Source organism: Gasterosteus aculeatus, chromosome 20 (assembly GCF_964276395.1).
Source record: "Gasterosteus aculeatus chromosome 20, fGasAcu3.hap1.1, whole genome shotgun sequence".
Lineage (NCBI taxonomy): Eukaryota > Metazoa > Chordata > Actinopteri > Perciformes > Gasterosteidae > Gasterosteus > Gasterosteus aculeatus.
This window is the reverse complement of record NC_135707.1, coordinates 4613844-4634467: the sequence shown is the minus strand read 5'-3', so window position 1 is coordinate 4634467 and position 20624 is coordinate 4613844. Positions and strand designations below refer to the sequence as shown.

Here is a 20624-nt window from a genome sequence, read left to right as displayed (position 1 = left end):
GTGTGCGCATTAGCAACACCGCTCATCTGCCGGTGGGTCTGTGATTCACGGTTTCCCCCGCGTCGACATCCGCCCGTTCACGTTGCACGGGCCTTTTATGAACAAACTCTCGCACAGGAAGCAACTTGGTTAGCTGTAGAAAAAAAGATTGGGTGTGTGGTTAAAATCTAATCACGGAAGTGAGTAGTGGTAACTTTACGTAACTTAAAATACTTCGACTCTCGGTTTCAGGACACAGACGTTGGTCTGGTTGGAGCTTTATCGCCTTACACAATCGCGGGGGCAGCAGGTCAAACCAACAGCGCTATATATATATATATATAATGTTCAATTAGCGCTGGAATTTAAACAAAGTTTCAGTTCCGTTTTGCAATAAACTAGAATTTCCAAGAGAACACCTGGTCTCAAATCCTCTGTTCTCTCTCCCATCTAAAGTCTGCCTGGTAACACACAGGTGCCAGTCCATCCAATCCCCACACACACACACACACACACACACACACACACAGGAGACCATGGTCCCTTTTTCTTTTCCCTCATGTCCACTCATCCTGTTTGAAAAATAGATAAGCTGTCAGCAGCCCGTCTCCAGCTCTCTGAGGCGGCGGCTGGCACACATGTTTAAATCATGTTGTGTCAGACGTGACCTTGGGCAGCGGGACTTGATCTACAGTACACACACACTCCGATGTGTGAAACGTCGGGCGCGTTAGCACCGGCCTCAGGGCCGTGTGACAGGCTCAGGTGAGTTTTCGAGGGCAAGGACACAAGAAGAATCCCCTCGCCAGTCGGCGCTCAGTTTCTGCCCGCAGAAAGGCATTTTCTATAAAAACAAAAATAACAAATATTACCGAAGAGTTTAACATTTGAAACTTCATCAAAGTATTTGATGATTCATTGAGTAAATTCCAGTTAGCTCGGCGGCTCCGAGGCCGGCGTGTGGGAGCGACTTCCTCTGCACTCGCTCAGGTCGGATATAAGGAACAAGACCTCCCGTCTACCATCAAACACCCGCGCACACAAACCTTAAGTCCCGCCTCCCAACCCATCCGTCATGTGGGTGCTGGTTTCAGCTGCTGTGTGTCTCTCTCGGTCCCAACGCTGTCACTACTCGTTTTTTAACGCAACTGTATTTGCTCTCCTCGCCCCCCCCCCCCGCGACCTTGGAGTTTTTTTATGCAAGTGTAAACAACTGTTCCTCAGTCGGGCCCTCCGGGCGCTTCGCTCGGCTCTCAGTCAATAGGCGCGAGATGATGTTTATTCGTGCACGCAACCGGTGCATTTCCCCAGACGGACTCCACGCCCGCAGCGACTGACTCCTTCTCATCCACTTCTCCTCTTTCTCTCCCCCCCCCCCCCTCCCCCCTCCCTCCTCTGCACAGCCTCTATCCGCATGCTCACCTGAGACGGAGCGACAGGGAGAGACTGTGCCCGAGCCTCCCTTGTCGGGCCTCGGCCTCTCACGTTTGCAAGCGGCTTCTTTCCGATTACAAGCCGGGGGGCCCGAGGAATGAGATGGAGAGGTGTAGGACGAGGGGGGTAGGGGGGCATAGAGGTAGTGGAGGAAGAGAGAAAGGCCAACGAGGGGACGAGCTAAACAGCCACAATGTCTGCATTTGAGAAAGTGGACGTCTGAGAGATGTCTTCAATTGAGCGTGCGCGGCTCCTAAATAGATTTACAGGGAGGGGGAGTACTGGGAGGGGGGGGTAATAAAAGAGCCTGTCATCCCTCCGCCCCATCTCTTCAGTCTTTTCCTGCTCCCTCCTTCTCCCCTTTCCTGCAGCAGCCTCTCATCCCCCCGCTATTAGGGCCCGGTAATGAAATGTGGAGAGTCTCGTGTTGGTGCCCGGGCCCCTGCAAACTGCATTAATGTGTAAATGGTGTGGGAGTAATGAGAAAGCACTCAGGCCAGCCGGGAAGACTGGACCATGGTATTGTGTTTGTGTGTATAGGTGTGTGTGTGTGTGTGTGTCTGTCAAATGAATAACAGGAGACTTTGGCTGGGGAGGGGCCCCGGCTCTCGGGGTGCCAATCCTGTGATTGTTAGCGTCCAACAGGACAGAAGCTTAGAAAATCTATTCGGTCAGCGGCGGCGGCACAATGACACCCGCCGCCCGAAGCGCCAACGTCTTTATGCGGCTCGCTTAATTCAAGTCTTTGTAAAGGTGAATTATTCAGGCTTAGCAAAAGGATTTGTGCTTTAATGCCTCACAGGCTGACTTCATTCAATCAGTGGATACATTTTGCCGTCGCTAAAACCTGTCCGTCTTCCTTTCTTTTTCTTGCAAGTCGCGGCTTTGATCTGATCCTGTGAATCCGATCAGCTGGTGCATCCTCGCTGCAATTAGTCTTTGTTTGGTCCCTGAAAACCACCGGCGCATAATGTCTGCTCTACTTTTTAAAACATCCAAGAAGGGGGAATACCTGCCCCTTCCTTTTGCATATTGTATAAGTGCACGTTCTCATACACGCCGCTGGCTGTGTATTAAAGGGCTGTGTGTGAACGTGGCCGAGTGACACCGTTCCATTTCCTCTGACCCCCCCCGAGGGCCTAAAAGAAGCCGCGCAGACAAGACGGACGCGCTCCGTCCGGTGAACGCTCTCTTCACGCCGCAATTTATTTTCTTCTTTCTCTTCTTCGTCTCTGCAGATTTGCTACCCAAGTCAGTAGAAAGCGTCTTCGTCTTCCAGGAGGCGTGCGAGGTTGAGCCGAACGCGGCGCCGCCGACCTACGACGCCATCGTGGTGGAGCAGTGGACCGTCATCAACGTGAGTGGACAGATTTGTCTTTTGTTCGGAGCGTCGCGGGTTCTGCGTCTTTCTCCAGAAGGTCGTACGAAATGATTTTGCTCTCCAAACGAATGAGTCCAGGCTATTTGCAATTACCGTGCGAGGCTTTACACGTCGAAATGACATGTTGTACGCCTCAATTATACACCTCAGGATTTACTTCAAAATGCCAACGTTCATGGTGGTAAAATAGGAGTGCAAATGACCGGAGGTTGTGTCCAACCAAATCGTCTAACTCTGGCGCTCTAGTCTACAAAGATAAGTTCAAATCAATCAATAAAGGCAAAGTATTCACATAGATGCCGTCTTTTTCAACAATATATTTAAGCCACATCGCCCAGGCTTGTTTAGAGCACAAATCCCCTCAAAGCGTCTGGACCTCTAGTATCGTAATCAGTTGTCACTAAGTTATCGCGCCCTTCCAGTCCCTCCTCACACCCCCCCCGGACGCAACAACTCCAAAGGCAAATCTGTAAAATCTCAATCTATGTGACGTGTGGTGGTCGCTTGTCTTATCATGAGGAAACAAGCTCTTATCGGCCCCCGAAGAAGATAACCGTCTCGCATCGGCACAAGTTCCGAGTTGGAAACGGATTTCTGTCTATAGAGTTGAAGGGTTTGCAGACATTTTACCGCCTTTCAACCGCGTGTTTGCCTCCGAGTGTGCATGTTTGTGCACGTGTGTGTGTGTGGTTCCAGGTGTTTGCCGATGCTATCGGCGTAATTGAATTTAGGCTTTTTTTTTTGTGCCCCCCCGTGGCTGTCCAAGTGTGAAAAGAGACTTTTGTCCCGTAAAAATGAGGCCCCCGGGATCGTCCAGCCCAGAGCTGACGGCCTCATGTCCCAATAAAAAGCCGACAGCCGCAAAGTCCCTCCTCCTCCTCCTCCTCCTCCCCCTCCTCCTCCTCCTCGGAGACGAATAGCAGGACTGTTACAGCCTGATGGATCTCAAAGCTTCCTCACAAGCGTCAACAGTGAACGACGGCGAACCATCAGCCGGTGTTCCAGGAGATCCAATCAGCCCTTCCACCGGGACTTTATCGAAAAAAATATAAAAAAATAAACGCCTGCGCCCGAGCAATCTGCAGCACGCCACATCAGATTGACAGCACACTCCTTCACAAAGGGGCGATCAGCGCTTCACATCAGCCCCCATTCACTGTGATCACCGCCCCGACGCTGATATGCAAAGTATCCTCGCCGCTCGTTATTGTTTCAGTGCCGGGATGATTACAATGAAAAATAAGGCGGCATATTGATTGCGGTGGGTTTGTCCCCCCCCCCCCCCCCTATCTTCTTTATATATGCCATCTCGTTTCCCAACCCCCCCCTTAAGAGCTTAACAGTTTTATTCATCCAGAAGTCTGAAATGTGTTTGGATGAATGAAGCTCAGCGAAGAAGAAGAAGAGGAAGCCGATTCCCTCTAGGGAAGCGATCATTTATAGTGTTGTCTAGCGAGAGGGGGGGGGGGGGGGGCGCGTATCAAGGATGAGGTCTGTTCATTACTGATGGGAAAAGAAAGTTGGTTAAAGTTGTCCCATTTATAAAAGGAACTATTGTGGGAGGAAAATAAACTACACGATCCGACGTCTCCATGTTTTTGTAAACGTTCCTCCGACCTAGCAACAGTATCTTGGGGGGGTGAGACTTAGCAATCAAGTCAATTACAGTTACAATGAGTACAACAGCTGTGAAAGGTTACAGGTATTAGAACCCAAAAGCACAACTCTGAGACAGAAATCCAATCAAAGTTCTTTACTAACTCAGTCAGGGTCAAAACCGTGATATCGGTCAAACAGACAAATCCAGAGGGTCAGGCAGGGAATCAGAACCAGGATGGCAATCAGACAGGTGAACAAATCCTAAAAGGGGCAGGCGGGGAGTTGGTGGTCAAAAAGGCAGGACGGGATATCAGGTTAATCGAGACCCGCGGGGAAACTTGGCGTACAAACAGAACAAGTGGACGTGTCGGGACCTAAATAGTGAGGGACTAATGACGGACTGGGCTGCAGGTGGGAAGGGCACGAGGACCAGGTGAAGAGAGTGAGATGATTTCTTGTTGATGACAAGATCTGGAATGACAGTAGAGTTAATTGACAAGCAGGCAGGCAGGAGAACTGCCAATGACACTAAAACACACGATGACAAAAAAACATCCTGCAGTATAGTAGTCAAACGTCTGGACACCTCATTCGGTTGGATGAGAAGGTGAAACTTTTTTTATATTGGAGTTTGATCAGTTGTGCTGCAATAATGCGTCAAAATGAAGTACAAAGATGAAAAGCCGAGGAATGTGAAATATAAGATTAAAAATAAAATCACAGACAAAAGATTTTGACACCAAAACAAATCAGAGAGGAATTGAGGAAGAAAACCGAAACGATCTGACAAACTGAGATGTAAGTGCAGCCTGAAAGAAAGAAAAAACAGCACTAAAACAACAAAACGCATAAATGAACAGGGACAGACGTCTTCAGTAAAACTGCTGAGGAGCTGATAGACATTTCTTACCGCTTTATCGTGTAAACAAAGACACAGATTTGTGGCGCTGTAGAAACATGTGAAGACGCAGCGGTTGCCTGAACGACCTCAATAGGATCCACGTGGATGGATCAGACCTCATGCAGGGTTGGTCCTAATATACAAGTAATTTGACTTGGCGGTTGGTGCATAACATCAGACAGTAAGATAATGGACGACAAGACAGATCAGACAACATGGTGCAAGAGGAGTTGTTAGAGGAATTGCTGCATCCTTCAACAAAAACAAACATTTTGTTTGTGTGTTTTTTTGTTTGTAGATTTTCGCTTTCACGTCCACGAGGGGTCTTATGGGTCTCATTCCGTCTTTTAATGGCTTCCCAGTATATCGTTTAAAGCACCTCCGTCTCCTTCAACTATACGAGCAGTATTTTAAATCCTCAAGATCATAATAAAATAAATATACTATATGTCACGTAAGGGCATAAATGTGGTGCAGCCTTAAAAACACATCTCATCTCCGGTTGGACGATTTCACTCAGTGTACATCATATATACGTGTATATATATATTTATATATATATATATGTTCTCACCCTTTTATTTCCAATGATGCTTCTTCGTCTCTCCTGAGATCCTCTCTGCCGCTTCAGGATCATGTTTTTCCTCAATGCACCTTTTGTAAAATAAATAAATGTAGCCCATAATAACGTAACTCAAGTGTGTTCAGACTCGACAGAGATCCCCCAAGGCTGCAGGGGACATTATACAACATTTGGACAGGTTGTGTTTTGCTCCCTACAACTAGTAAATCCACTTTGACGCGCAGTCCTGGTGAAGTCACAAATCAATGCACGGCCACTATCATGAGCATGCATGCGCGTCACAACCAGCTATCATGCAGAGGGTCCGTACAGCAACAGCTTTTAAAAAAAGCCAAAGCCATACTTTACACTTCCGCCTCTAAATCTTTGTGTGCCACCAGCCCAAAATATTGAGCAGCACAAACAAACAAAAAGTTTATTCTCCTCCATTTCAGGGGCGACATAAATCTCCCAACAGCAGCACGTAATACAGAAACGATCCTGCGAGTTAAATCAGTAAATCAGTTTGTTTTCTTGGTAATTTTTATTCCCAACCCCAATGCTCCTTTCCAGGGGAATAAAACTGGCATTGGTGTTTATTATACTAATTAGGTACAGCACAGAGCAGTGTGGGTATTATTACTGTAGCTAGAAGAAGAATAACTGTTTTTTCATAACTTTGGTGCTCGTGAAATAATTTACAGCTGAAATGACGGGGTTTTGGGATGCAAAGAGGATCAAAAGGTCGATTTGATGAGAAGCGCTGTGTGCTTTTCCGTCTGCGCGTACTTTTTAGATATCGCAGCCAGATTGTTGGGAAGTAAAATGTTCTCTCAACCGGTTGAGGCGCTGCAGTGAGAGTTTAAAGTGACTGTGTGTGTTTCTACTCCGTTCAAAAAGACGCCCTAAAAGTTAATATCAGTGGATGTTGAATTGAATAGATGGCAGCGCAAAGTCACAGCAAGCGAAAGGAGCTTAACAGCGCCGAACGTTGTTGTCACTCATTCCCAGAATTCACTTGCATCCGCGGCTTAACGAGCTGCTCTTCACACTCTCAGGAAACGGAAGAAAAGGGATTAAGGCCCCACAGGACGCTTTGAAGAAACACTTCAGGCACAACGCGAAGACACCTCGGTCATGCAGACACACACATGAACATAGCGCACGTGTGTGTGTGTGTGTGTGTGTGTGTGTGTGTGTGTGTGTGTGCTTTGTCGGTCCGATTTGTTTAAAATCAGGTCAAAATGAGTCTTCAATGTGGGTTCAAAGCAAAGAACTCAGGATGCAGATGAGTCTCGGGAAGAAAAGCCATCTATACAATAGACTTTATTTCATTATTACACGTGAGTCCTGGGCTACTGGAGTAAAGACACTTGAGAAAGAGGTTCATCTTTGGAGTTTATTCTCTACGTCGTAGTGCAACGCAGGAGGAGGAGGTTTTACTTTATCATACGATGTATTAAAAACAAGATGAAAGAATAGAGGCAACGGAGACACGTTACTGAACTTCTACTCCTCTGCATTTCAGAGGCAAATACCCTACAATAAAAGACCCATATTGATTTTAAGATTAAGTAAAAAATCTGATTAGATCATCTCATACTGTGCAACGTGATGCTTAATTTAAATAACTGTATGGGGCCCAAAGTTCTCAAATGAATCTAAATGTGGAGGTTGGTAACCGAGCCGGTCTGCACATTGAGTGGTTCAACCAGTTACAGGAGTATGACACTGCTTAACCTTCAGTAACCGAATAATAACGCAATGTAATTGAGGGGGGGGGGGGGGGGCTTATGAGCAAAAGGGTCTAAAGAGGTTTATTTGATTAGAAACTGAGGTTTACGTGACCCTGAAACAGGAGTGTCTTCATCTCTTGTTCCTTTCTTCACCGAAACTGTGTTAAAGGTCATAATAATCAGATCAGTTAAACAAAAAGGAAAAGTCGGATTTCTTACCTGATCCATCAGAGCAGTACACACAAACACAGACATCGGATACTAATATTTTCCTCCCCCCTGCAAAATTTCACAATAAAAGCTTCCCCTGGGAGCAGAAGGGGGGGCTTCTAGTTATCAGGCTGCATTAACGGTGGTCTAATCCCACAAAGATAATTCAGGTGTTCATTGAGTCGTATTACTTTTGCAGTGCTGCCATTTCAAATTCTAAAGATGACCTGATGAGGAATATTTTTGATTCTGGGCACCGTTGGACGTCCAAATTTCCACCAAGCATTCATTGAGACATTTCACTGGGACCCTTGAATGTCCATGAGTGTCCACGTGATGGCGGCGACATTCACCCTGTTAAAACGCGGTGGGTGCTGAATGTTCATCGGCCATCGGGAACACTGTCCCAATACCCCCCAGTGTTATCTTTACTGGGTTACTGGGAAGTCACAGCTACATTCTGGGCTGCTGCCAAACAGAATGGTGGTTTGTTTCGTCTGGCCTGCCGAGTCGGGGGACGGCAACACACTGGTATTATTAGTTTGGCCTCCAGTTGACCTCCATCCCCCCCTCCCCTCGCCTCAGGGCTGGAAACAAACTTTATCTTCTGTCCAAGTTCCCAAACCCTGCATGATACATCTCCACAACATGCAGATGCAGGTTTCAACGTGGGGCGCTTTAGGTGTGTGTGTAACGCCGTCAGCTGGGAGCACTGGGACCCTGGAAGCCGCCGACATATTTGTCTCTTTGAGCCGCGAACGCGTTTGTCTGGGAGACGAGAGGATCTCAGGAAGAACAAAAAAAAGCCACCACCTGGATTTAATTTAAAGTAGCTTTAACTGCGGGTTGATGACCCACGGCTCGCCTCCCCTCTCTCCGTCCTCCTTTACAGCCGCACAGATAACATCGGGGACAAAGATGGCGCCGTGATTGCTTTTGTTCTTTTTTAGGGCTCGGAGGTGCCGGAGTGCTGATGCATTAACTCTCGCCTACTGCAACAGAACAGCAAGTCCTTACAGAGAAGTTATTTCTCAATTTACTTTCCGGGCAAAGCCTTTAAAGGGAGCCCGTTTCTGGGAGCGGTTCCAAGGTAAACCTTCCGGAAAAAAAAAAAAATGTCGATGCGCCGCTTTCTGCAGGAACTCGGAAAACTAATGCTGGTGTAAATAATGTCTTGTGCTCCAACGATTAGCTCTGGGCAGCACACAACTTGCTCTGGGTGATCAATAAGAACCCGGGGGGGGGGCAGTGGAGTGGGGTTTAAGTGTTTTGACTTGAGGCCCGTAAACGGCAGACAACGAGCGCTGCATCCTGATCAGTCGCTCCATGCTTCATGACAGCGATCCTATCGGGCAGAGAAGGGGTGGAGGACAGCAGCGTGTAGTAGGGGTGTAACGATTCAACGATTCGATTCGAATCGCGATTCATGGTTGCCGATTCGATTCATGGACGATCTGGGTTCATTTAGAACGATTCGATTCGATTCGATTCAGTAACTTGAAATCGATTCAGTAACTTTACTGGACAGTGCAGGCAAAGTTTCTGAGATCGCTGTTGTTTCTTGTAAGGAAATCAGGTTTAAATTAATTATGGATATTATAAACAAGCAAACAACAATTAATAGCAAATTTATTAACCTTTTATTTGAATCAATTACACAATGTTTGGATCAATTCACAGAACCCCGGATTTTCAACCACATTGTAGGGTCGCACGTCTTTACAGATAAACTTGGCAATTGTTGCTGTGATGTTGAGTTTGGTGCTGGCGAGGCCTGAGGAGTCTGCAGAGCTGGAGTTACCTGCTGCTGCTGCAGCGCAGATCGATTCAGTTGGATCGCAGGAATATTAATCGATTAATCGATTCAGTGGATGAATCGTTACACCCCTAGTGTGTAGCTGTACTACTCGTGTGCATCGCTAGGATGCCACTCACAATGGTAGTCTTAGTTATTGATACACTCCGAATGTGTACCCCTCCATCAGAAGAACGTGTCGGACATTGTGTTTGCCAGAGCATGAAGGAGTTTGTTAAGACATTATATCAATAACCTGTAAGCGCTGAAAACCCGACCACATTAAATCTCATTAAAAGCTTTTCTAACAAAAAGACAGCGAGGAAAGGAAATTACAGGTCCCGCTTTGCTTTTGTGTTTCCACCTCTGAAGTTCTTAATGTGTCAGCACATTATTTTATTATTATTGCATTAATGTGTGGTGCTGCGTCTTCGGAGGCCAAGAGGGACACGTTTTCCACTGCGGCCTCCTCGTGCTTCTCGCTGATGAAGGTGGTCGTGTATTCACACGGAAAGCTTTCATTTTAAAGGGGACTTTCACAGGCCGCTGTGGCGGCTGCAGGTGTGGAGCGTTCTGGTATCTGATCACGAATACACCGTGACTTCCTGACTAACACTGAGCATTTTAAATTATTTACTTTGATTTTGAACAGTCCATAACTTCAGGCACCCATTTAGAGAATATGGATCCATCCAGGTCTGTGTGCGGGTACGTGTGTGTTCATGTGTGTGCGTGCGAATGTTGTTGTTGGTTTCGATCGCAATCTCAACCGACACGAGCTGCGGTATTTTTTCGGCAGGTTGCAAACCACGCGCGTGCTTCCTCTCCGACCAGGCCGCGCGTGTGTGTGTGTGTGTGTGTGTGTGTGTGTGTTCTGAAACAAGGCCTACGTGTAGTAATCTGTGTGCTTTTCAGTTTGAATCACTAACGAGCTCATTCTCTCTTAAGTCTAAACAATCATAGAAATGTTTGTGTTTCCGTCCGTTGAGACAACAGCTCATTTCTATTGATTATTCTAATGGCGCGAGCAGAGTTTAGATGTTTACCACGGAGTAAGCAGTTTGAGCGGTCTGTTTGCTCGAGGACTCCCTGTGCTGACAAAGCTTGTCATGAATAGAGATGCTTTCCATGTTGACTCAACGCAACCAGGCAGTGTGCGCAGCAGTTTACGTCTCGGTTTCTTTTTGTAATTCTTTGCTGGGTACATCGCTCTGAAAACAAGCTCAAAAGGCTGCACACTATCGGTGCATCAAAGCCATTAAGTGAGAGGGGAAGGGCAGTTTTGTTGATTGGAAGCGAGCGCGCTCTGCTCCATAACGTGCACGCTCGCTGTGTGCAGCTCTCGGGTTTTTTATGCTGATTGCACGTTGTTTTCTCCGCAGGGTTTGCAGGTGAAGGCCGATTATGTTCCCCTGCTGCAGTCGCTGGCCACGTACGGATGGAGGCTCACGTGTGTGCTGCCAACTCCTGTAATCAAGACCAACAGGTAACGATCCCCATCCGACTATCAAAGGGTGCAGTGAGTTGTCTACGACCCCTGATGGCGACCCCGAGGAATTGAAACCGCGGCGACTACTTTTTAATTTCTTGCCAACTGAAGCTATTCAGAAGAACAGCTGATTCATGGTTTATTCATTTATTAAACCAATTAGCTGCCCCGCTGATGATGTATTGTCTGCTATGACCCAAGGGGTGAACACTTAGGTACACATCTACTTTGCATTTTATAATTTAGAAGATTACTTTATACAGAACCAAGAATTAAAAAAGGAACACGTACACAGGATTTTAAAATAACGAAAATAAAACTGGAGATAGAAATGTGCTGGAATGGAAAAGAAATGCAGAATGCAGCGAGGCTTGTGAATAAACTACCTCAAGGTTTTTACTTGAGTAGTTCATTCACTTTATTATGTTTCCATCTTCTAGATCATTCAAAAAAGCACATTATTCCAAAAGCACATGGAGGTTGAGGGTTGAAGCAAAGCTTTTTTTCTCAGTTCATGAAAAACAAAACTTTAGGGGGATTTCTCAAGATTTTAACGTGGTAGCTTTTCATCAGTGACAGCGCCGTGTCACTGCAGTGGTATTGCACTACTGTGAAAGTGTGCATACACAAACTTTGAATTATTCTGGAGGGGGGGGGGGTTGTTCTTTGAATAAAAATGGAAAATGTCACTGGTGCCATCTTTTGGTTTTGCTGCTCGGAGGCAAATCTCATCAAAGTTCTTCTTAAGAAATGTGAAGCTGAGAAAAAGTTATCGTGCGACATCACAAACTTGCATCAGGCAGTGAAAGTTGTAGCACGCGCACCTTGTCTGGTGAAGCTGTTGTTCCAAGAAATAAGAGCGCTTTAGAAGAAACTGACCTAAATCTTTCTCCAATTCATGCTGAGCCGCACGCTGAGAAGCAGCATGTGAAAGTGTAAAAGCAGCGGCGGCTGCGCCGGCCGGCGGAAAGTCTCGCAGACGCCTGCGACGGTTCCTCGGCCTGTGCTGACTCATCACACGGGGCTTCTATAAGAGTGCACATCCGCTTCACGGGCAAACCGCCTCGCCGGCTTTTTATCTCCGATTCCAGGCACAATTTGTCCCTCTAACATGCTGAGCGTGAGTGCCTTCGGTCCGGCCTTCAGAAACCACTCCCGCCGTTATGTTTAAGAAAATAGCGCACAGAAAGAAAGCCCTCACTTGGAATGTCGCCATTATTCTGAAGTAAAAGATGTACGTATGTACTTTGAAAGGAGGGGAAATTCGTCACTGTAATGGCTCCCGATTTCCATAATGGACACAAAGTACAGCAAAAGCAATTTCGGTGCACCGTGATGGAAGACAACAGGCGCCGTCCTTGATGTGTGGGGAAAATGGCCGCTAAAGTTCAGCCGGTTCGGTGCCCTCAGCTACTTTCAAGCCGCTCTGCTGCAGAGAGGAAACCGCGCCGGGAAAAGCACGAGGCGCAAGAACATACGAGATTGATTTCTCAACCTGATTTCTTCAAACTCGGACCGAGAACTTGCAAAGAACGAGAACTGGGAAACATCAGTTTAAGACGGGCTTGAAAAATGCAGAACTGTCCTTTAACACAACGCTCAGTATTTCCATCAGTACGCCGAGCGATTGTTCGCTCCGCCCTCAACTCCGCTCGTCATGTTTGCTGCTCTTTCACAGCAGAGCTGATTAATTACCTCGCTTTTTTTCATCCTTTGTCCTCCCCTCCTCCCCTCTCCCTCCCTCCCCTTCTCTCCCTTCTATCAAAATGCCACAGCACAACAGCACAACATGGCTAATTAATCAGAGTCGGCCTAGATACAGTACAAGGAGCTCATTTCTCTCCCTGCCTTGAAAACATTTTGCGGGGCGAAATAATGGTTGATGATCTATTTCAGATTAGCAATACTCATTACGCTTGTTTTTGCGCTGTTGATTCCATTTTTTGTAAAACGGCAAATTTGCAAAGGCGCGCTCTGCGGCGTCTGAGGGTTTCCAGACTGCACTTCATCTGGAGGGGTCGGATACGTGTCAGCGATCTCAGCCGCGTCTGAAATGAATGCTAACTGGTGCTCAGCGGCTTCTCCACACAACATTAATTCGTGTAGTTGTCTCCGAGCACGCATTCTTGTTGGCCCGCATTCAATTAATGTAGATGGTAATTACGTTTTAGAGCCATTAACTACAGTAAATGGGAATTTCTCCACATCAACTGTGGAAGAAGAGAACAGACAACAAGGGAACGATAGGTGCAGACAGATGAGTTCATTACAGCAGGTATCTAAATATGCTGCAGACTAAATGGTGATCAACGTAGATATTGCGTCTCTTTTAAATATAACTCTGTATTTTTTGTTCAGTGCAGCATTTTGTTTGGCAGCTGTAAACTATTTCCCCTAAAGAGGAAGCCGGCCATCAGGTACATTCACCCAGAAATAGACGCAGGTCATCGCTGTTCTACGTGGAGTCCTAATGGCCAACGACTGACAGGCGAGCGACGCTCCGGTAAAGGCCTGTCATTTTCTGAGCCGTCCTCTCCTGGCTGGCTTAATGGACCGGGCCTTTTACTGGGAACTCCGGTTAGTCTTCGCCTTCGATTCGCCGGGAAGCCGTCCAGCGTTCTGGACAGGGTAGATAATAACCTGGGGATAAATAGTAGAAGGTAATGGAAGAAGAAGAAGTTGTGGTGGGCTTGGGATGGTTCAGAGAGTCTCAAGTCCATTTTAACGTTGGGAAGGGGAGATTTGCGACGGGCTTTAAGGGTTCTGCAGCCATCGTTCCTCATGTGCGAGGTGGAGCTGGCAGCTTGACTGTAGACAACAAACCAACCTTTGCGTGAACTCGCGTCAGATAGCGGCGCAGGGCAACATGTCTGCTTCTTAAGCCGCGTCCAATAATAGCGTGAGATAAAAGGAATAATGCAAAAACAAACAATAAAACTGCCAAAAACGAGTGGTGGGAGATAAAAAACAGAGTGGTAAAAGAAAGCAAGGAGAGAGGGAGGTGAATTAACAAAGGCGAGCAGACGGAGGAGTGAAAGGAGAAAGGAATGTGTATTTCCTGCCCCGATTAATCTGTCAGCGCGTGTACTTGTTTGCGGATTATCCTCCTCGAGAGGATCGTCTTCAAGAGAAGCAACGTGCGCTCTGAGGCGTCGAAGGCCGACTTTAAAAACACGCTTTGCTAAAATATCGATTTCCTCGAGAGACTGAGACGCGAGGGAGGAAAAATGGCGACGGCCAATGACAGCGGCGAAGAGGCCGTGAGCTTTTATAGCTGTAAAACCGAGCGGCCGATTTATTATGTTAACGGAAGGTCAGAAAGACGGCATCAATCTGCCGCGTCTCAGGAGTTAACTCAAATGATCCTGCTGCAACTCTTCAAGCAAATAAAGCGTCATTGTTGACGCAAGTGGGGAAAGTTCGATCCAATCCAACATAACTCCGCGTTTAATCATTGGGAAATAAATTGGCGGCAAAAAAGGTTTAGAGAAATGAGCTTATTATTAACAGCTGTTCCTCTTTTTCTCCGTTTCCCTCCTTTTAGTGATGGAAGTCTGTCGACCAAACAGATTGTTTTCCTGCAGAGACCCATCTTGGGCCGAAAGAAGAGGGAATCCAAGGTACGCAAACCTCACATTCCGCCCTGTGCTTCTTGGCTGCTGTGGTTGCTCCACATTTATCCAGACCAAACATCCCCTTTGGGCAAACACACAGAGCGCCGGACATGAGTGACACACGGACGAGGTGACCCCCCCCAACCCCTCCCCCGAGGGAGTCCCTCATCAACAAGCACTCGTCTTGTTTGGAGGAGCAATAATTCTTTAATTCTTCCTCGGCGACCCTGAGTACCGGCGTTAACCTCTAAATCTTACCTCCGTCGGCGGCGGAATGAATCCACGTTGGCCACTTTGTGTGACCCGAATTTAAACTGCCGTCACAACAGCAGATATAAGGCTCAGGGAATCGCTGGCGTCAACAACATTTTCTTGGCTGTTTTTTTTGCAGTTTATCTCAGTTCTCTACATCCCTGCAGGGATGTTGAACCCTGCACAAATGGTTCAGGTAATTGACAATATATTGCGTTGAACCTTTGGTTGTTTGTTTGGTCAGACTGCAGACCTGGAGGACACCTACGTCCCCTCTAAGTGGCCTCAATTTCCCGCTCGGCATCAATGAGACTCATTTGAATCAGCTCATTATCCCAGTCGCTGTGATTCATTCCTAATTAAGTGTGCGCGCACTGCTTTGTGCCCAAAAGCGTATTTAAAGAGTCACAATGCCTTCCACTAACACGCTTATGTAAACTTTCAATGTTTCAGAAATTGATCTTCAAGCCCCGCGGCAAGTCCAACAAGAACTGCGTCAAAGACTCGGCAAAGAACAAGAACAAGAAGAAGAAAGCAAAAACCGACGGTGATGCAGAAGATCCCAAGATTACTGACCGCAGTGAGAAGGTCGAGAGGGATGAAGAGAAAAGTAAGGAGGAGGGGGTCAACGCAACCGATAGAGAGGCATCCAAAGAAAGGCAGCTGAGGTCCGTGGAAGATGGAATGATGAATGCCGGGATTGAAATAAGCATTGAAAAGAAAGACGGAGGAGCAGAGACGGAGAACAAAGGAGCAGAAACCGGCACAGCGGAGGAGGGAGAAGAAAAGGCAGCAGTGGAAGAAGTGGGAACGAAGGAAAACGGAGATCCTCCGGAAACCGAGGAGGTCCAGGAAGTGACGGAAATCACTGCGACCGTTGAAACGCGCAGCGACACCAAAGAAGAAGAAGAAGGAGGAGGCGAGGGCGCGGCAGAGGCCGTGATGGAAAACGGGGTGAAGACGGACGAGGAGGACGAGGGCGAAGAGGTCACGATCAACCGCGGGACAGAAGGGCCATCGGCGGAGGAGGCGACCGCCAAGGAGATGTCGGCGGCGGCCTCGCGGGCCGGGGCGGCTGTCGAAAGCCGAGCGGAGGAAGAGTAGCCCCGAGCAGTCCAACGTCGAGCTTTTCTTTCCCACCCTACCTCTCAAATTCCCCATCGCAAGAACCGCCCCGCAGTCGTCGTCCCTGATCCGGATCAAATGGGCCTTCGATCCCAAGCGCTGCAGCGTTTTCCAAAACCCACCGACTCTCGTAGACGACTCCCCCCCCCCCCCCCCCCCCCCCCCCCCCGCAACCTGCAGTAGTGTAGCTACACAGATGTGTCATCCTTAATCATGCTTAACATACCGAATGTATATATCTAAATCACATCTGTAATGTGGAGACACTGGATCGAAATGATGCCTCGATCAGATTGGGCGCCTTTTTGGCGAATGTGAAACAGCTTAGCGAGATTTGGTCACACACGCATACAAAATGTATTTCCTTTCATTGACTTGCAGAGATGATTAGGTTTGTTCGTCAGTAAATCTTTTAGTAAGTCGTCTCCCAACTCTTAAACGGAGGAAGCTACTGTAGCTTAGCAGAATATGAACCGCCGCACAGAAGCGATATTTGAGAGGAGTCAATTTATTGTTTGATGAACATATTGTTCCAGCAGCAACCCGAGATAGGAAGCTCGCTAACTGACGGTTAGCAATTGATAATCAAATAAAAAGGCGAGACAAACCTCGAGAACAAAATGTGAGAGCGCAGCAATCAGACCCTCGATAAGTCAAAATGTTTATGTCATTCATTTAATTATTTTTTACCAACTAGCCTTTTGAATTGTCGCTGCGTCCTAATTTACACTGGGCCCCTTTATGGCGTGAAAAGGCCTTTCATGGGGTAAACTTTACATGTGTAAAGTGTTGCTTCGCTGCGTGCACCAGTCAGTCGTGATGCGGTGGGGGGAGCGCGGGGGGGGGGGGGGGGGGGGGGGGGAGGGGGTGGGAGGGAAAGGGCGTTCGTTGCGACAGGCAATCCAAAGTAGGGTGAAGAGATAATTGTTTACGCCGAGCTCTGAGCCGCCGAGTGCTTCAAAGAGAGCCGATAATCACTCTTTGCTGGGGGGGGGGGGTGCTGAGCTCACCTTGCATACAGAATGTTTCATATTCACCGCCGAGTCAGATAAGGATGTGAATGTCAGCTGAATGTTTGCAGGGGGGGGGGGGACTCATATTCCTAGTTAGCTCTCACATGCTGGAGTGACGCTTCATTTCTGCTTGACGGTTGGGGTTTTAAACACATTATGAAGGGCGAGGTGGAGCCGTGGGGGGGGGGGGGGGGACCGAACCCAGCTGTTTACGGGGGACCAGGCGAACGTGCAGATGGAGGTGACAGGAATCGGTGGGCATAGAAAGAAAGAGAGCGAGCTAGAAAGACCGCAGAGGATAAGGGATTCTATTAAAAGAAATGAATAGGCTCATTTAAAAGTAACGGCCTCCCCCCCCCGTTGAGATTTCCCGTCGTTATTTTACCTCCAGCTCTTTAAGCACCTCGTCTCCGACACCATTTCTGACAATAACCGCGTGGTAATGCGCGGCCTCGTGGCATCTCGCAGCTTTCCATTTTAGCAAAGAGCGGGTTTTGGGGGGAGGGAGGCGACGTTCGCCCCTGTTAGCTCACTAATGGGTTTTGTCAGTGGGGTATCTGTCAGAAATAATGCATTTATAATGCAGGTCACTTATTGGGGGGGGGGGGGGCGGCTGTCGATAGCGACCCCCCCCCCCCCCCCCCCCCCCCCTCGACGAGTCATGCAAATAGCCCTCGGATTTGACGTTCAGACGTCATCTTGAGCTTTTTTGAGCTTTTCTTCGCTCAAGGAAAAAAAAAAACGTCTCCTTTTCTTCATTTATCGGTTACGCTGAGGACGTTCTCTCCTTTAGGAACCCACCCGCCGCTGAGATTTTTCAACGTGAAATGGCAAGTGATTTTGTGTAGAGTAGAATATAAAAACTGTGACCAGCTTCGCCTTATTACGAATACTGTAAATGCCCCACGATCCGCTTTTTAGAACGTTCCGTCAGAGGCGCAAGTGGTTTAAGTGTTACACGTCTGTTATAGTCAAACAGGGCAGGTCTGCCTGAGTCCGTGTCGGTATTTTTGAAGCTGTTGTCCTCAGTTTTATTTCTGCGATTGTGCGGATCCACAGGAAACTTTTCAGAAAGTTTTGAATTTCTATCCTTTTTTTATGATTACCGTTATTGTGAATGTTGCGTTTTGGAGTCCAGCGATTCTTTTCATCGTGGCCTCTGTGTTGCTAAAGCTTGCTAAAGTTGTACTTCTGACTGACTCTTCGAGCTACCTCCCCCCCTCGCCCCCCCCCCTCCCTCTCACTATGACGGAGTCCAGAGCCGTGGGCGACCCCAACGAGGTCAAGGGTCGTATTTGGGGCCGAAAATGGATTTCCCACAGGTGTCCGCAGAGGTTTGAATGAGCACGTGACGAAGGAGCACTCTGGTAACGTGGAATTAAGATATGAAGTCACATCACAATATTCTCTCTGTGGCGTTTGCTCTCATTCATTCGTAGAAACTCCTCTCAGCTGCTTTTAGCTTCCAGCTGTTTTGGCTTTAATAAGCGCTTATTGTATTCAAGGAATATGTAAAGCTCCCTCTTGCATCAAAGCCGCTGGGGGGGGGGTAAATAACGCTCAGCTGTCACTTTCTCACGTCCGTCAGGAGGCGATAAAGATGAATTAGGAAAGGCAAACACCAAAAGACGCCTTCTGAAAGCTGACGAGCTCATTGTGAATATTTTTGACAAACGTCCCCAAAAGGATCCAGATCAACTTATTTCGTCCGATTTAATCAATTTCTTCATTTTCCCCTTCGTCGGGACAAAGGTTCGAACTGTCATCTACTGTATCTGCTTCATGCATCGGCTTCAGTATTCCTTGCTGTTGTTTTTTTTTAGTCGGAAACTGTGAGGTTTATTCCCGCTTGGCGTCCTGTGGAAGGCGACCGATCGTGATCCACAACATGAAGTAAAGAGTTTGGTGAAAGAAAAAAAAAAGAAATCAGTCAAGCTTGAAGGCCGATCTGACCGCGGGTTCGACTCCCACTTTCGGTCCGGTCGGGCCTCCACAGGCACGGACGAAAGTTACGGCCGGCCTCTGACGTGAGCACACTTCAGGGGCCGTGGGTAATTGAGATATTTTTCTTTTTCTTTCCCGGCAGAAGGAAATCACAGAGAGGGAGAGAAACGCGAGGCCGGATCTCACACTTCATCAGTTAAATGATGCTGAACCATGTTTAGTGAAAAGGAGGAGACCTCTGACTGATGTTAGACTTAAATATACATTTTGCAGCTCTCTGCCCATTTGCGTGAAACACATTAAATAAAAAAATAAAAAAAGATAGTATGCAGTTTCCTGTCTTCTATCAGCATAATTGTCTCTGAACTCAGTCGTGGCGCTGGTGCAATCGTTCTTGGTGACGCTGTAAAAAAATAAAACGCAAATGATTCATTTCCTGTGAGCTACTATGATGTGAAATGGGCAGAGTAGAAGCAGAACATGATACAATAAGATGCCGTCATTTCCTCTCTTTTTTTTTCTTCTGCGTTGTCACTTTACCTTGATCCCAGCCTCTGGATTTTTTTTTTCTTAATGTTTTTTCTCGCTGATGTTTTTTCGCCTCGGCCGCCATCTTGAATGTTGAGTATTTCTGATCGTGTGCTGTTGTCACTTGCAAAGCAGTGTTCGCTATCAAGGAGGGAAAAGTACTCTTTATCTTTGCTATCCTGAGTACGTTCACATTCCTATTGTTCATGACATCTGTACAATTTGTATATTATAAAATGATTTATATTTAATGTGTACACGTGTTGTTGCTTCTTTTGTGTCCGAGGAAAAGCAGCTGCTATTAAAAGCAACGCAAGGGCTCAAGTACAAAGCTATGCAGGAATTATAGTCATTTGACACAAACTCATGAATACAGTTTCCTTTGTTTCCAGTTGCAGCCATTAGAAATACATGTAGATGCCTCCTGCAAGTAAAAACAAGTCCATTTTATATATTAATATCGCTTTACTGTCTCAGTTGTACAAATATTCTTGCAGTTACAATATATATCCCACACGCATATAACACTACACGCTTAAATAAGATTGCTACGTGGCAAAGTGCAGAGACGCTCACAAGACGGGAATTATAGAGGGAATAAAACGATTTAGAGGAGAGGAGAGCGTTTGCACCTAAAGCCTCTGAGAGTCAGCAGACACAATGACGAGAGCTCCAGCGGCCTCTGTGCCGTTAAGCAGCAAAGCAAGTTCAGAGGAATGTTGTGTCCTGCAGTGCCACACGAGGGACTGTCCTTGGACGAGATTTAAAAAAAAAAAAAAAAAGTCATGACAAATAGCAACGCCAGTCCAGTGAAGAAAGGAATCAGACTGAGAAAACGTGTCGGTCGCTTTTTGGGGCTTTATTTTTTTTTTAAATCTGCTCCATCTGGTTATTGCCTTTGTGACTGTGGAGACCCCAGAATAGATCAACTTTACAGTTATTACACCCTCAACCCGAACAGCAGAACACAGCAAGACCATTTGTCACGCCCTTACATCCAAACAACGCCATTCTGCCCCAAAACTGTCCCCCTTGAGTCAATATTTCACATAATGGCCGAGG

General features: G+C 47.1%; 1 protein-coding gene across 2 annotated transcripts in view; it reads left to right on the top strand.

Moving 5' to 3' along the window:
- rftn1b (raftlin, lipid raft linker 1b) overlaps nt 1–19016 on the top strand; it is a 76565-nt gene extending 57549 nt beyond the window's left edge. For both annotated transcript variants that reach the window (XM_040165422.2, XM_040165424.2), the window contains exons 7-10: nt 2652–2770; nt 10980–11083; nt 14631–14706; nt 15406–19016. In XM_040165422.2, coding sequence (XP_040021356.2) covers nt 2652–2770; nt 10980–11083; nt 14631–14706; nt 15406–16056 — 950 coding nt within the window. In that variant the 3' untranslated portion in view covers nt 16057–19016. The remainder of the gene's footprint in view (nt 1–2651; nt 2771–10979; nt 11084–14630; nt 14707–15405) is intronic.
- Nucleotides 19017–20624: the final 1608 nt, after the last annotated feature.